We start from the raw sequence: 16,192 nt of genomic DNA, 5'->3' as shown, positions 1-16,192 counted from the left end.
AATGAACTCCACTAACAGAGCAATCACACCAGAGTTTGTTTTAATCAAACCAAAACTGCCAAGTGTGAACACATGCTTAATGTGTCGACACATCAAACTGAACACTGACAAGTGGGGTTTTGTATAGAGCACTACCAAATACAGCCTCTATTGGACAGCAGTTGATTGACAGGGAGGAAACATTAAATATGTATTGTGGTGAGGGTAAAGAGAAAAATATTAGCAAATTATCAAAAAAAAGAAAGAAAGAAATACACATTTAAAAAGCCTTTTATGGACTTCCAAAAAATTACAAATGACAGTGAAGTTTAATCACAATTTAGTTCACCCTATTGTAAGTTGTCAGATACATTTTAAATAAAGTATAAAACCTGTAATGGTAGCAAAATACAACATATTAAAAGATTAAAGAAAAAAAAAAAACACTTGTCTTAGCAAGTAAACAAAACAAAACAAAAAGCACACAACAGCACAAAACAAAACACAACACAACAACAACATGGATAGTTTCACAGAAAAAAAAACCTTGTGTCAGCAAGTAAACAAAACAAAACATAGATAGTCAAGGAAAAAAAACACTTGTCTGAGCAAATATACAAAACAAAACAAAAAACAAATAGTTTGTCACAGAAAAAAAAACATGTCTCAGCAAGTAAACAAAACAAAACAAAACAAAAAATAGCTTGTTACAGAAAAGTTTATCTCAGCAAGTGCAATTTAATCCAGACAGTAACTCTCCAACACTGATAATCAGGTATTCTGTGGATGAAATCTACTAAATAAATCTACACTTCATGTATTGGAGTGCTTTTGAAATGCTTGACATGAACGGAAGTCCATGATCAATAAACGAGAGCCATCAAACCATCATCGTCTCCACTTATTGACCTAAAGTGCTCACCAGAAAGTCTCTGAACTTTTAACTGAGTGAGAGGATTGTGGTGATAAGAGGAGACAGAGATACAGTCCAAGAAAAGACATAGAAGAGAGAAAAGTGTAAGATATGAGTCTCTGTATATTATTACAGAACTTTATATGTCATTTAGAAAGAAAGAAAGAAAGAAAGAACCAAAAAGGCAAAAAGAACTCTGACTGATGGACTTTTGCGTGGAACATAAAATCAGCTGCTCTTTAGCACCTTTTTTAAAGTTTACACTGTGAGATATATCTTCAAATTTGAATTGTTAAAGTATTTTTAAAAATAATTCAGCTGTTATAACCAGCTTCATGACCATTTTTATTGTATTCTATTTCAGGGTGAACTAAATTGTGATCAAACTTCACTTTTTTTAATTTTGCAGATTTGGAACAATATCTGGGTGAATAAATAATAGCTTTGTTAAAATAATATGCTAAAATAAATAATATATTAAATACTATATTAAAATATTAATATGTTATGTCAAATAATATGTTTCCATCCAAGTATGCTAATTAAACTTATGCGCAAAACTGGAATATGGCATAATGTATTTTCGAATAAAGTTAAAAAATTACTTGCACCTCCGAAGATGAAACAATGACTGTAGCCCCTCAATGCCAGATGAAATAATACCGAACCTCTTTGAGGACTGAATTTTGGGATTTTAAAATGACCAAAACATTTCAGATGCCCCATCACAACCATTTTTGTTAACACATGATCTGTTAAAGCAAAATCAAGACTTTTTTTTTTTGATGCGCATGCTAGAATTTGTTCATTAAATGTGTTTCCATCCTCCTTTATGCAAGTTTTTTTGTATTGAATAAAATGTTAAATTTCCTCAGTGCATTTTAGGAATTTATGTGAGAGCTTTAGTGTTAAAGAGTCTCACCTGTGTGCACCACCTGTCTCAAGTCTCATGATGGAGCTCTGGAAACTTAAAAGGAGGAGAGACAGTAGTGGAAGACAAGGGAGAACCGTGCCTGGACATTTTATGTTGGCTTCAAGGACAGTTGTCACTAATTTGTTTTAGGTTTATTTATTTAATAAAATTATTAAAAGTTTTTGATTCACCTTCTCCTGCTTTCTAATAGTCAGGGAGTCATTAAAACTCATTACATGCACATTTTTCAAATGTATGCGCATCTTGGCATTTCTATTAAGAATGTTTATTTGATATTCCAAAATGCGCATATTAATAGGCGGATAGAAACATGGCTGATGACAGAATATAATTTTCTGACTTTAAAGTCAAGTTTTGTGGCGTTTTATTGTCTTTCTCTGGCCTGTTCTGTGTCAAGCTGTTCGACGGTCTCTTTAATTGTGTTGTGTTGTGCTGTACTGTGAAGACTGGCTCTCTGACACAGCAGTTTCTCTTTCATCATTGGTCTTTCATGTGCTCATCAGCTCTTCTCACTGCAGTCATCACCACCAGCAGGCCTGTCCATTACCCAGACATGCAAGACCACTGCCAGAACACTACACGAACACTCCCAGGCTGAAAATAACAGCCTCAGCACATCATCTCAGTAGTTCAAACAGTATGTGACACTTGCTATACCAAGGTCAAAGGTTTAGTTTAGTAGCAGCAAGTGCATTTATTGTTGAAATGTATTCCGTAAATATAACACTTTAGATTAAACTGTCTGCCGAATGCATAATGGTAAGTGGTTGTAAACTGGTTTAAAACGATCTGTCTGGTTTCCGAGCTGGTGTTCAACTAATTTAGGTAGTTTAAAACACCAAAAGCCTAACTGAAACTTCAAATCAAACCAGTTTATATAGTTGACATTTTTTGCACTTTGATGAAAGCATAAAGAAAACTTTAAGGCTTTAAAATGGTTTAAAAAATAAAACTGCTTTTATTCTAGTAGAAATAAAATAAATAAGTCTTTGGTGTTTTCTTTTCATAGTCTTTTCTTTTCAGTGGATGTGTTGCCAGATTAGGAATATTCAGAGTTTAAAGCTTATTCTTTTAGGTTAACTCTTGTGATTGGGGAAATTACGCATGTGACATCCCTAATGATGAAACATTGTGAAGGTTTGTAGCAAAATAAATAAATAAATAAAATAAAATAAATACAAATTCTGGATCAACTACCAGTGGGCAAACATCACAAATGAAAATATTTCATTAATTGATTAATGTCTAAATCGTGATCCTAAAAACCATAACCCTAGTTTACACTTTTCATTTATTCTTTTAGCAGTTTAACACTTTTGACTATCTTCTTTTGTACTCAGAGTTGCCTGGGTAAATTTCTTTGGGAAATTTGGGAGTATGAGCTAAAGGCAGATCCAGATTGCATGCTGGTACTCAAGAGTGATGCTGTGTGAGACAGATGTTACTAACCAATGCAACCCTGCAGGCTTATCCCTCAGCTATGTGGTATTGATCAGAGAAAGCCTTCTGTTACTGTATATCCTTCTCTCATAAATGTCTAGTTTTGCTTTTATTAACCACACTTGCTTGTGAGATTAAAGAAAATAAAATGATGATTTACAGCACTCAACGCTTGAAAACGAATCCCTTAAGAAGCCGGCTAATTACGTTTAATCATTCACTTGAATATTTACTGTTATACAGTACTTAGTATTCATCCTGTAGACAGATTTCACTGCAGCATAATTAATCAGTTACAGTCTTTATAGGCTGATGGAGAGATGGACGATTTTTTTTTTTTTTGAGTGTTTAATGTGGTACTTAATGCACTGTGGTATTTAAGGGAAATTTGCACAAACAGAGAGTGGGAAACTGCCAAAGGTTGACATTAGTGAAACTACTAACAAAAGAAAATATATCCAATTATAGTGCAATCAATCAATCAACCAACCAGTCAGTCAGTCAGTCAGTCAGTCAGTCAGTCAGTCAGTCAGTCAGTCAGTCAGTCAGTCAGTCAGTCAGTCAGTCAGTCAAATCAATCAATCAATCAATCAATCAATCAATCAATCAATCAATCAATCAATCAATCAATCAATCAATCAATCAATCAATCAATCAATCAATCAATCAATCAATCAATCAATCAATCAACCTGTCAGTCAGCCTGTCTGTCTATCTGTCAAAAAAAATTAATAATAAAAAAATAAATAAATAAATAAAAAAAATATTTAAAATCAATTATAATTAAATTTTAAATCAAACTGTTGGTTTGTGTATACTGTATTTGATCTAGTGGATGGATGCACAGTAAAACTCAATATGTTTTATATATTTAATTAGAGTGGAACCCCTTGAGTAAAGAACTTGAAATATGCCAAAATCTGACAACCCCAATCTGAAAAAAATAATAAAAGTGTCCATTTAAAAGGGCATAAATAACCAGCAGGGCAATAATAAAGACAATTATACTTAATTTAGAGAAGCAGAACTCATGATCATGATTAACGCAATATTTATCCAGCATGGCAATTGACTTGTCTGGGTACAATCCTTTGTAAAAATAAATTAAAGTAGTTTTAGTTGCATTTCTAGTTTTTATTTTTCTTATGCTTAGATAATTCTGGAAACATTTGTTGGGAAAATATTAGAATGAGTTAGCAGCTGTTACGCTACTTCTTAAAATAAAGTTTAAATTAAAGTTTGTATTCATTGACCACTTGGTAAACATACATGTTTTTGTATTCATTGCATCATAATCAGTCTTTTAAACTCTTTTAAATGATAAAGTGACCAAATGTCCTAGGACAATCCAAATTTTGCTTTTCCCCAACTAGAGCTTTTTAAATTAAAAAAGAAACTGTATTATCCCTATTTATTAACGTACAGATATTTGTAAGTGAGATTTAAATGCTATTTTTACCACTGACATAGGAAATATCCCTGGTTTGCATCTCAGAAATTAGGACACCATACTTTATGAGCTAATGTTGTTATGCTTAAGGCATAGGTTATGACGTTTAGAGAAGTACACGATCGAAATTAAAACACAATTCTAGATTCAGCTGTATTTTTTTAACAGACCAACACTTTTGACTCTCTAGCTTACTCGAAGATGCTTGTGTAAATGTAATTTGGCATATGTAGAAATTGGTTAATGTCAGATCCAGAAGGCATGCAGGTACTTGAGAGTCATGCAATGTTACTCATACATTGTATTCATCAAAAAAGTTGGCGTTTAGTGCAAAACATTGAAAGGTAACTATTGAAAGTTGTTGTAAGATGTGGAAAATTACTTGATGCATGGTAGGGTGTTTTTGACATTTAGAGCAGAAACAATGAACACAATTAAATATGATTAATTTCACAGCTGCATTTTTCAGAACAGGAATCATTTATTATGTTCTTCTCTTGTACTAAAATATGCCCGGGTAATTTCTTTGGGATATCTGGGAATGAGTTAATATAAGAGCCAGATTGCATAAAGGTAATTGAGAGTCATGTTGCATACTCATATGCTTAGTATTCATCCTGTATACAGATTTCATTGCAGCATAATCAATCCATTAAGGTCTTTATGAGGTGATGTTTGATAGGATTTTCATTTACATTTGTAACAATACTCACTGGACTGTTGTGGTAATGTGAAGTTTGCGCAGCCCGGGAGTTGGAAACTGTCGAGAGTTGATGTAGGAAACTTTTGTCATAGCTGTGTTGATGCTCTCCAAGTCATCAGCCTCCATGACCAACACCGACTGAGCCGGGTTGAAGTGGAACTGAAAGGGATCAAGAGAGTGAGTGAAGGAGCCAATTTTCATAATCGAAGGAAAAAAGAAAACCTAAGAGCAAAGGAGCGAATAAAGGAGTCAACACATTTACATATAGATGAATAAATGATGGCTTGGAATGACTGATGTCAAAGGATTCTCAAATATATTCAGATGATATTATAGAGATGGACCAATAATGGACTGCTTATAATCTTTCCATTCGAAAGCTTTGCATATGTATGAGTGTGTAAGTGCGCGTGTACCTTTATGCCTTTGCCCAAACTCTCAAGAGAGCTGATGTCGAGACCTTCCTTGCAAGCCTGTAGGCATGAGATCACCTTCTGAGTGGCGATTTTCCCTGGTCGGATAGTCAACCCCGAGAGGCTTCCTCGGAAATACTGTGTAAACCTTGGAGTGGTCACTTCTCCTCCTGTAACCGGAAAATAAAATAAAAAATTATACACACATACTTTGTGGCTGGCAACAAAATATATTTTACAAACACATATTGAGTCACAACATCTTTTATTGTATTTTTTTAAGTAAATAACTGCATGTCCTAGCTGAATTTGACTGACCACTCAGTTTAAACATGTGATTACAACTATTATGATTTTCCCCCCCTTTATTTTCTAAAAGTAACATAGCTTATTACATTTCCTAGTATTGTGGGACTCTTGTTTTAAAAACTGGACATGCTTTAAAGGGCACATTTGGACAGAACTTTGTGTAGGGATAGTGTCCACAGTCATATGGGGGTGAATTTTCTGACATAAAAATAGGATCCAAATCTCTCCCATTTTGAGGCTGACCACAATGTGACGTATAGGAGTGTGGTTTTCCCGCCCACCAATTTGATTCACAGTCAGGTATTAACATGTCTCGATATAAATGCGTATAATCATATCAACAAGACAGGACATGCGCAAAGCAACTGGGACTAAAAGACTGGGACTGTTGAGCTCTCTGTGATCATCAATCATCTTCAAATTTGATCAAGAATGAGTTTTACAAGTTTAAAACTTATAAAAGCATGTTTATATAAACAATCTAATTATAAAAACCATTACATTTGCTGTCCAAAAACAGTGCAAAGTTAAATGTGCGTCCACTGTGTTTGTATGTGCGTGAACTTTGTAACAACATTGTGTGGGACTCATCGTTGCAGGAAGGCTTGAATTAACTCCAAAACAAATAGATCAAATAATCATTTGGATAGTTCTTACTGTAGTATTTCTCACAAACATTAAGTCTGTCAGTCTGTCTGTCTGTCAATATGTAAATACAATGTAAATAAAGTAAAATAAAATGTTCAGTCGTTAACCCTGTATTAAATCAAATATGCAATATTAAAACCTTAACCTTTTAATTGTATTATTATTTTTTTTAGTATACACATTTGTTGACTTGTGTTTGTTTTATTTTATACACTGTGCAGCACTTTGGTCGACTTCTGTTGTTTTAAATATGATATACAATTAAGCATTGTATTGTATCATTATTGGATGTTTTGTATCAAATCACTCAGCTCTTCTTGTAAGTTCATCATAGTCCAAAAATTTATTCTGGAATTTTCCCATATTAAAAAAATAAATGCCAAGCACATTTACATATTGCCTCTAAAACTTTTATTCTTCACATAACAAAAATCAGATTGAGTTTAACGTTGTCCTTTTTTATCTGTAGAAAGAGTTTTGAAAGGAGTCTTCACAATTCATAGCCACCAGTATTGTAATGATAGTAATGGTAATAATAATAGCCAAAATGAAGAATGCTTTCTTTATGACAAAGAAAGTGTAGAAAATAAAGACAGAGTGTAGCGGATGGTTGAGAACCACTTCTGTTGCCTACTGTATGCTGTGCTGTATATTTAGTTATTTTTTTTTCAATGTATTACAGGTGCAGTATGTAAGTTTGACACCCAGTGGTTGAACTAGATATTGCGCGCCTGATTTAAAACATGCAAACACAGGTTACCAGATTGATGACATCAACAGAGAGCTTAAATGTCAAGCTTAAAGGCTAATTTAAGTCGTGTTCTAACTAAAAGCAACGGCACGCAGTAGAATAAATATTTTCCATATTAAAAAGAGTTTTTGTTCTAACCAACACCTGAAATTTATATTTTAGAAATGGCTTCTATTTATTGCAGCTGAACAACAGGATAAACTGATAGTGATCAGCTCAGGTACACCTCATGTGCTTTATTCAGTGTTAAATGCTAATAATGTGAATTTGAATGCTATTTCACATGACATTTGTTGCCATATACTGAAAGCAGCAGCGCGTAGTTCACCTCAGATCTTGAAAACAAAATAAACTGCTTAAAGTTGAACTTTAGAACTGTGACTCCCGTTTAAACCAACACATACCAGCGATTCAGCGTGTACATTTAATATTGTTAAAGACATTTAATATGTATTAATTTGATTATAAACCTTACCATTTCATTGGAGTGCAGTAAGTGCATTATTCTGTGCTTCTGAATGACTGTATTTAAATTTCTGTCATGTTTCTTCTGGTATACACAGCCAAATTACTTATCAATGCAAATCTCCTCATGTAGAATGTTGTCAGCTCCATCTTTTGAGTCTTTACAGAAATCACTGAAAACACACTTATTTTCTTTAGCTTTTAATCATGTGATGCAAGTTTATGTATTTTGTTTTTGTGTATATTTGCATGTGTTTTTATGTGTTTTATGTACAAAACTTTAAAACTCATTGTGGTTTGCTGAAAGTGCTCTAGAAATAAATTGAGTTGAGAGTTGAGTTGACTTAGGACATGGGGTCACAATGTAACTTGCTCAATGTAATGTTTACGTTCATAATATTTATAATATTTGCTCATTAATAACCATTTCATGCAGAAGTCTGAATCTGCGTCTAATTTCAGTCTGCTACTCTTCACTGGAGGTTGCATTTTGATCGCGGACACTTACTTTTGAGAGCCTTCCTGAATGAATAAATAAAATACACTGTTTTACACCAAGGTACCCCTGGATACTGAAATTTAATTGACTAACATTAGGCAGGTTAAAAGAACTAAAACAAAGACAGACGTTCTGGTACGTAACTTGCATTTCCAAAGCAGAATAACTGAGTTCAGCATTGTTTTTTAGATAAACAAGTGTTCACTTAGCATGTATCTGTAAATGTATCTAGAAATATGCTTTAAAAAAGTAAAAAAAAATATATACAGCACCTTTAATGAATATGCATTAGTCTCTTTGTGTTTCAAATTTATTGGAATCAGATATGAAACAATCCAATGCTATAGAATGTCATGAAAACTTGTCACTTTTTGATTTAGTAGCTGATTCGTATGAATTTGTACAACCTCGTTCATACAATTTATTATAATTTGCTTATCACCCAATGACAATTGGGTTCAGGGGTGGGGTTTGGTTACTATTTAAAAACTGTATGTTTTCCTAGGACTGAACTTGTATGAATTTGTACAAATTAGCCACTAAACGGACAAAGTGTAAAATAGTTTTGTGTCCTTGTGAGATCGGGCTAAAAAAAAGACTTTCAGTGGCTGGAAACAAAATATATTTTACAAACCGAGTCATAACATCTTTTAATTCTTTTAAGTAAATAACTGGTCACACTGACTTTTAAGCTACTTCAAAAGAGAAAAAGCAACGCCAGTCCTCTTTAACACTTGCTGATTTTCCCCTCATACATCCTTCACTGATGAACTGGCAGATTTGCACAGTCTAATAGCTCCAGATGCAGCGAATACTGTCACTCCAAAAGCCTCACAATGAGGGTCTGCTCTTCTACTGCTTAATTGCTTCTGCTTTTAAATTATTTGGTTGACAGATGTTATCAATTAAATGTTATCCCACAGATGAAACAGCAGAGGAACATTTGCATACTCGTCCGTGCTCCCCCTAAAGGACAAAAGCACTAATGAGACCGCAGCCCTCGGATGGCATATAAGAGCTGTCACCGTCACATCTGTATCGATCAGTAGCGGCATGACGGACAATAACAAGCAGAACACATCCTGAGGCCTAAAGACAAGACACAGGCATGACCTTACATCTAAATGAGCACATCTAATTTCTCATTCTAACCAAAAATAGTCATAGGTTACTGAGGCGGAGCAGAGCCGTAATGACCTTATTCATCATCCTTTATATACACTTATTATATTGGAGCGGCTCTAAAATGTTTCAGGGGTCAAGCACTGAAGATGCACAGGAATCTACTGTATTTATTAGCTGTCATCGTCTTCTGTTCAATGGCAACCCTTCAAATTGTTTGGTAAAAAGCTGTGAAATCTGGAACACAGATAGAGGACGGTCTGATTAATTATCACAGCCATTATCTCAATTCCTCGATAATGCCACAAATTGTCCAAAGATGCACTCATGTTTATGCTTATTGCCATTTAACCGCAAGGAATATAGAAATATTTTTTCCCTTGTTACTTCTTGACTCAAGATGGTTTGATTTCACCTTAGTCACACCTTTACCAAAAATAAAGTAAAAGGTTTTTGATTTAAGATTGTTTGTTTGATTTAAACAGATTACAAACCAAAACATATTCAGATCTCAACAATAAAATAAACAACAAACAAAAAAACAATAAAAAAAGAGAACAAAATATGTCAGATTAGTCAAACTGTAGATTTGCATATTGTTACGCCCCGTGTGGCTCAGAGGATAAAAAAGGGCTTAACATAATTATGACAATATTTTAAGAATTCCTCTGAGATGTTAGCTGCTATAAATCAACACAGACAACGACGTGGCAAAAAAAGGTGGTTCGCTTTATAACAATAAAGATAAAGGAATTAATATTTAAATCACCCAAAATATATTTACTAATATGTAAAATAAATGCAAAAAGTAAACAGCCATACCTGATGGAGGGAAGGAAAATAAGCGGTGCCAAATCAAAGAATATAACTATTTAAACACCCGCTAACTAATCCCTCCTCCACCTCTAAATAACTAAAGAGAAATATGTAAATAAGGAAAAAAAAAAAAAAAACATCTTCAGCATCATATGCCCCTTACTCAACTGCACTCACTGAAACAAACATGCATAAAGTAGCACCCGCTTCTAACCTAGTGGATTAACATAGAATGAACTGTGTGTGTAAAAAATGTAATTCAAGTGACATACTTCACTTTCACTTCCCTTTTAGTACATTTAACTCACAAAAACTCTTTAAAGCAAACCAGAGAATAAAAAAAATCCAAAATTAGCTGGATAACGCAATTTTGAGCTTATTCCTTAAATTCTTTAAAGTATTTTTAAAAGACCAAACCTAATATGATTTACATTATGAAAAACTTGACCTGAAGTTACCTGCACAGTTTCAGCAGCAATACATTTTTATTAGCTTATAACTTATGATTAATCTAATCCAAACATTATTATTAATAATAACAATAATAATAATAATAATTTATTCCTTACATTTATATAGAACTTTTATGAACACTCAAAGAGCTTTACACATTATTGAGGGGAATCTCCTAATCCACCACCAGTGTGCAGCACCTAGATCAGGGGTAGGGAACCTATGGCTTGAGAGCCACATGTGGCTCTTTGACTAAAAATATGTGGCTCTCCAGCTGTCTCTCTTTAATAAAATGTAAAGTTTAAAAAACAATAACTATCACTAGAAAACTGTTACTTTTACTGTTGAAAATACAATTATAATTTCCTTTTTAATGTATTTTTACAGCAAAATTAGTAAGAACTCCGTTTACAATAAAAGCAATGCTGTGGATTAACTTGAATCGTGACACCAATAAAGGGCAAGCAACTTACATTTTTATGGTCACCTCCTGCACATAAATTCAGGCAACATACATGAGTGGTGATGGCAAAAGAGAAAAATTTTATAAATTGTCCTTTCTTCATTTATGGACTTGCTCAACATGTGATGCCTAATATTTGTTTATTTTTGAGTTGCGCAGGGACATAAATGAAGAAAGGATACAATATACACCCCAACAGCTCTTAAAAAAATTTGCCAAAAAAATCAAAAATGGCTTTTTGCTAAAAAAAGATTCCTGACTTCTGACCTAGATGAAGCAACGAAATTGTGATATGGGGACTGTTAAGAGTCCATAATGGACAGAGCCCTCTACTCTTTTTTAAAGGGCATCCTGGGATTTGTAATGACCACACAACCTCAGTTAAACATCTCATCTGCTCACTGAGCAGTATAGAGTCCCCATCACAGACCATGTGGTCTCCCATCCAGATACTGCAGACCTTGCTTAGCTTCATCTTAATGAACATAATGTGAAAGTATTTGTTGCTATTTATTTATTATTTTTTAGTAAGATAGGCTCATTATTATTATTATTATTATTATTATTATTATTATTATTATTATTATTATTAAATGTATTCTTTCTTTTATCCAACACTGTGACCAGCATATTGAGTCAAGGGATTTTCAATTTTCCCAAGTGAGACGTTTTGTCATAACATGATGTATTTTATACATCTTTGAAATTATGCCATGAATGTGCTCAAAAAGTTTCAGGTCAGCGCCACCTTTTGGCCAAAAATTATGTAAAAAACACAAAGAAAATTATTAATAGCTTTTGATTCAGCTATTTTTCATGAGATTGGTCTTAATCCCGAATCCTGTCTGCCATTTAGATTTTCTTAAAGCTCTTCATAGATCTTTAATTATATTTTCACCAAATTTGACTCAGATCAAGTTTAACAGACCACACCAGCTAATAGTTAGAGATGAGACTTTTTAAAAGACAAATCAATACATTTTTGTTTGGCTTGAAGCAAAACAGCATCACAGGATGTACTTTCAAAGCTTTGATATGTTCATACCAAACTTTAAGTGTGTCTTTGTTATACCACATCAATTTATTAGTAGCCACATGTTGACAAATTTTAGCCCATTAAAATCATATTACTAACATCTTTTTTTAACCATTACCACTAGAATCCTCTTTAAATGCTTTTAATTCAAATTGTTGCAGGTGGTCAGATAATCCTTGTAATCTTCATTCTGCCTCTGTTGTTTTTGACACCTGATTACTGCTGCCTTGGTTTTATTCTTCAAGGAATAATTCACACAAAAATGTATTTTGAATTAAATACATTTATTTAAATAGTACTTTCTAATTATACATATCTGTTGGGGGAAAGATTAATTTACTTTTTTTTGGGTGAAATAGTACTCCTTTTCCCCCATTATCACTGTCATTCAAAAATGTATATATCACTATGATTTTTCTTTTTTAAAGATGGTTTTCATTTATAAAGGATGTCTTAAACTAATAAAAATATTAGCTAATCTGCAACTGTTGGTCCAAGTGTTTTATACGTATACGAGTGCTCAAGTAAAAAAAAAAATAAATAAATAAATAATAAAAAAAAAATTCTGTGAATTTGCAGTTTTTCGTATTTTATTAACTTTTTTATAATTTAAAGTGATACATTGTCTGGTTTGGTGTCATAAAAGATCTCTCTATATTAATTCTGACACATTATATTATATGTATATATATATATATATATATATATATATATATATATATATATATATATATATATATATATATATATATATATATACACACTGTATACAAATTTAAAAATACATTTATACACAGTATATATAAAAATATTACAGTCTATGAATTAATTCTTACAACACACAATTTTGATATTTAGACCACTATTTCATTCAACGTCCAAACGGAGTCCCAGAAAAAAAGCTGCTAATCCTATTTGATGTATCATGAAGACAATCACCACCAAATCCCATTTCTCCCCCAAAGAAGACAAGGATCTCAATTTAGCTTGAACAAATGCCATCCCCGGTTTCCATTATGAGGTGGCTTGTCGTTACGTCGCTGATTGCGCAAAGTGAAAATGGACAGGGTGCGAGAAGCAATCTCGGCCGCTAATAGCTCGAAAAGTTATCAGTTGCGGTTTAGTGGAGCTTAGACCAGCCTCATTGGGATGTAATAGCAAGTGAACTTGTCCTCTATTCAGGCTCTCTTAATCCTCAACTATAGGCCTCTTTTAAAAAAGAAAAGAAAAAAGTCACAATTCAAAGCTAAAGAAGTGAGAATAATCCGCAATCGGCATGGATGAAAGGAAATGTAAAAACGGTGCCAAATAGGCAAAACTTATCCGGACCACGTCGGATAAAACAATGATTTAGCCATGATGCCATTCTCTCTGAGCCCTGTTCAATTATTTAGCTCATGAAAGCGATGTTAAGGACAGTCTCTCCATTCAAATGCGATCATTAGCTCCATTTCAAAAGGCTGAAATTGACAGGCCGTGTTCGCTTTTTGATGTTTTCACGCCCGAGTCTCTTTGATTAAATGAAGAATCAGGGTAGCCCGAGGCCAAACACATCGTCGTTCTCTTGGTATTCGAACCACCGCTGCCCATGCTCACACTGTCATATCAATAATGTAGATATCTGACTTCTCTCAGTCACACCCTCTTTCATATCTGAGACCACATCTGATCACATCTCTAAAACAGAAATCGACGCTTGCTGATTCATCATCTCCTGCATCAGCACTGGCCAAACCACAATTATGCCTCCATTTCATTTTATCGATCGTTCTTTTTTCAAAGGATAATCAAAACAGAGGCTCACCTTGCCAGCAGGCGCCGACGGTCAGCTGTACATCGATCTCTGAAGGGTGGATGGGCCAGTCGTCTGTCACCAGGTATGGTTCGTATGTCACTCCGTCTACGAAGAGGGTTACTGATGGAAACTCCACATTGATGACGTAGTAATGCCACTCTTTATCACAGATCTGGAGATGAGAAAGGAGAGAGGTTGGATGTGATCAGAAGAGGGAATACTTTGGGAATCATGTAAACAATGAAACCAGTGACGTGCTTTTGTCTGTATACAAAACTGCAGAAAATGAGAATATCAAGTTTTTTGGGTTGTTTGAAAAGTTTTAGTTGTTTATTGACACATATTCGCACGACTCAATGCAAGACATATGCTGTTGTTTAAAAAATTATTATAAAAAAGTGTACAAATAATATAAAAAATAATGATAACATTAAAATAAATAATAATAAAAAAAGCTCAAATGAACTGACTTTTAAATAAATACTATAAAAAAACAAAACAAAATAAGCCAAAATGTAAAAAATTATATATAAAAAATAAATAAGAGTTTTACAATATAAAATAAATATAAACAAATAAAACATAAGGGCAGCATGGTGGCGCAGTGGGTAGCACAACCGCCTTACAGCAAGAAGGTCGCTGGTTTGAGCCCCAGCTGGGTCAGTTGGCATTTCTGTGTGTTTGCATGTTCTGCCTGTGTTTGCGTGGGTTTCCTCTGGGTGCTCCAGTTTTTCCCACAAGTCCAAATACCTGCGGTATAGGTGAATTAGGTGAGCTAAATTGTCCGTAGTGTATGTGCGTGAATGGATGTTTTCCGGTGATGAGTTGGAGCTGGGAAGGGCATCCGCTTTTATGCTTTTTCCTCTGACTGATTTCTGCACTTTTATTATTTAGAACATCAAACATTCATGTCCGCATGCCCATAATTGAACAGAAATTTAACTCAATTTGTGTCAATTATACTATTCATCATTTATCATCTGTCCTATTACATTAATTAGGTACAATAATGATCAGACACTAATTATAGGGACATAGATTTATGAGTGCAAGAAAAATCTAATCACTTTACATATCAATGGAAAACCGATCACAGCTGTTTAAGATTCCTTTACACCCCATAATTAATTTTTTAAAGCATTTAGATGGTTGTAACTAAAAGCTGTTTGCAAAAAAAAAAAGAGATTAAAAATAAAACTAAAGAAGACATGTAAAAGAGATTTTCTCTTGTTATTCCGAAATTCATCACATCTGATAATTCATGATAATGGTAAAACATGCTGAAACAGGCCCAGCTGTAATTAACTGCCTTGCTATTTTTATTTTTTTGAACTGCCTGTAGTGTCAAAAGGTTGCATTCTTTTTTTAATACTAGGAAGAAAAGGGATTTAGAGAAACCAAAATAAAATAAGCAATTTGATACAGATTTATTTGATACAGATTTTAAGGAATACTTATTATAAATAAAATAAATATTTTATTCAGAATTTTTAGGATTTAGAAAAAAAAAATTTGTTTCTTAAAATAAATCACAAATTAAGCTATGGTGTTTATTTAATACAGGTGTTTGACATGGTTAGTGTTTATGAATACACATATTATTTTATTATGATTTATTATTATTTAAAAAAAATAATAAAGTAAGATTTTTATTTATAAATAATACATATTTCTTAATATACCACACATTAAGTTATGAATTACTGCATTTATAAATAAAAATATAATTTTTATTCATAGATGATACATATTATTCAATATACCACCCATTAAGCTTTGGTGCTCAATTAACACAGCATTTATGAGGAATATATATATATAAATAACAATGTAGGTAACACTTTATTTCGATGCTCCATTTGAGTATTAGACTGTTTGCTTATTATCTGTCGATACAGCTACTTCAACAGACATTTAACTGACTATAAGAAACTTTTCAAGTACATGTCAACTAATACTAACCCTAACGACAACCCCAGTCTACTTATAATCTACTGAGAATC

At 33.2% G+C, this 16,192-nt stretch overlaps 2 protein-coding genes across 3 annotated transcripts in view; one reads left to right on the top strand and one right to left on the bottom strand.

Moving 5' to 3' along the window:
- clstn2a (calsyntenin 2a) overlaps positions 1 to 16,192 on the bottom strand; it is a 445,439-nt gene that overhangs the window by 39,802 nt on the left and 389,445 nt on the right. For both annotated transcript variants that reach the window (XM_073910342.1, NM_001159839.1), the window contains exons 9-11: positions 14,199 to 14,361; positions 5,836 to 6,002; positions 5,430 to 5,578 (exon numbers count right to left, since the gene is read on the bottom strand). In XM_073910342.1, coding sequence (XP_073766443.1) covers positions 5,430 to 5,578; positions 5,836 to 6,002; positions 14,199 to 14,361 — 479 coding nt within the window. The remainder of the gene's footprint in view (positions 1 to 5,429; positions 5,579 to 5,835; positions 6,003 to 14,198; positions 14,362 to 16,192) is intronic.
- Positions 1 to 16,192, top strand: part of LOC141378646 (uncharacterized) — a 471,123-nt gene that overhangs the window by 213,566 nt on the left and 241,365 nt on the right. The gene's annotated exons all lie outside the window — the stretch shown is intronic.

The sequence above is a fragment of the Danio rerio genome, chromosome 2 (assembly GCF_049306965.1).
Source record: "Danio rerio strain Tuebingen ecotype United States chromosome 2, GRCz12tu, whole genome shotgun sequence".
NCBI lineage: Eukaryota > Metazoa > Chordata > Actinopteri > Cypriniformes > Danionidae > Danio > Danio rerio.
The sequence above is the reverse complement of the archived record's forward strand: the minus strand, read 5'-3'. Positions and strand labels throughout refer to the sequence as shown.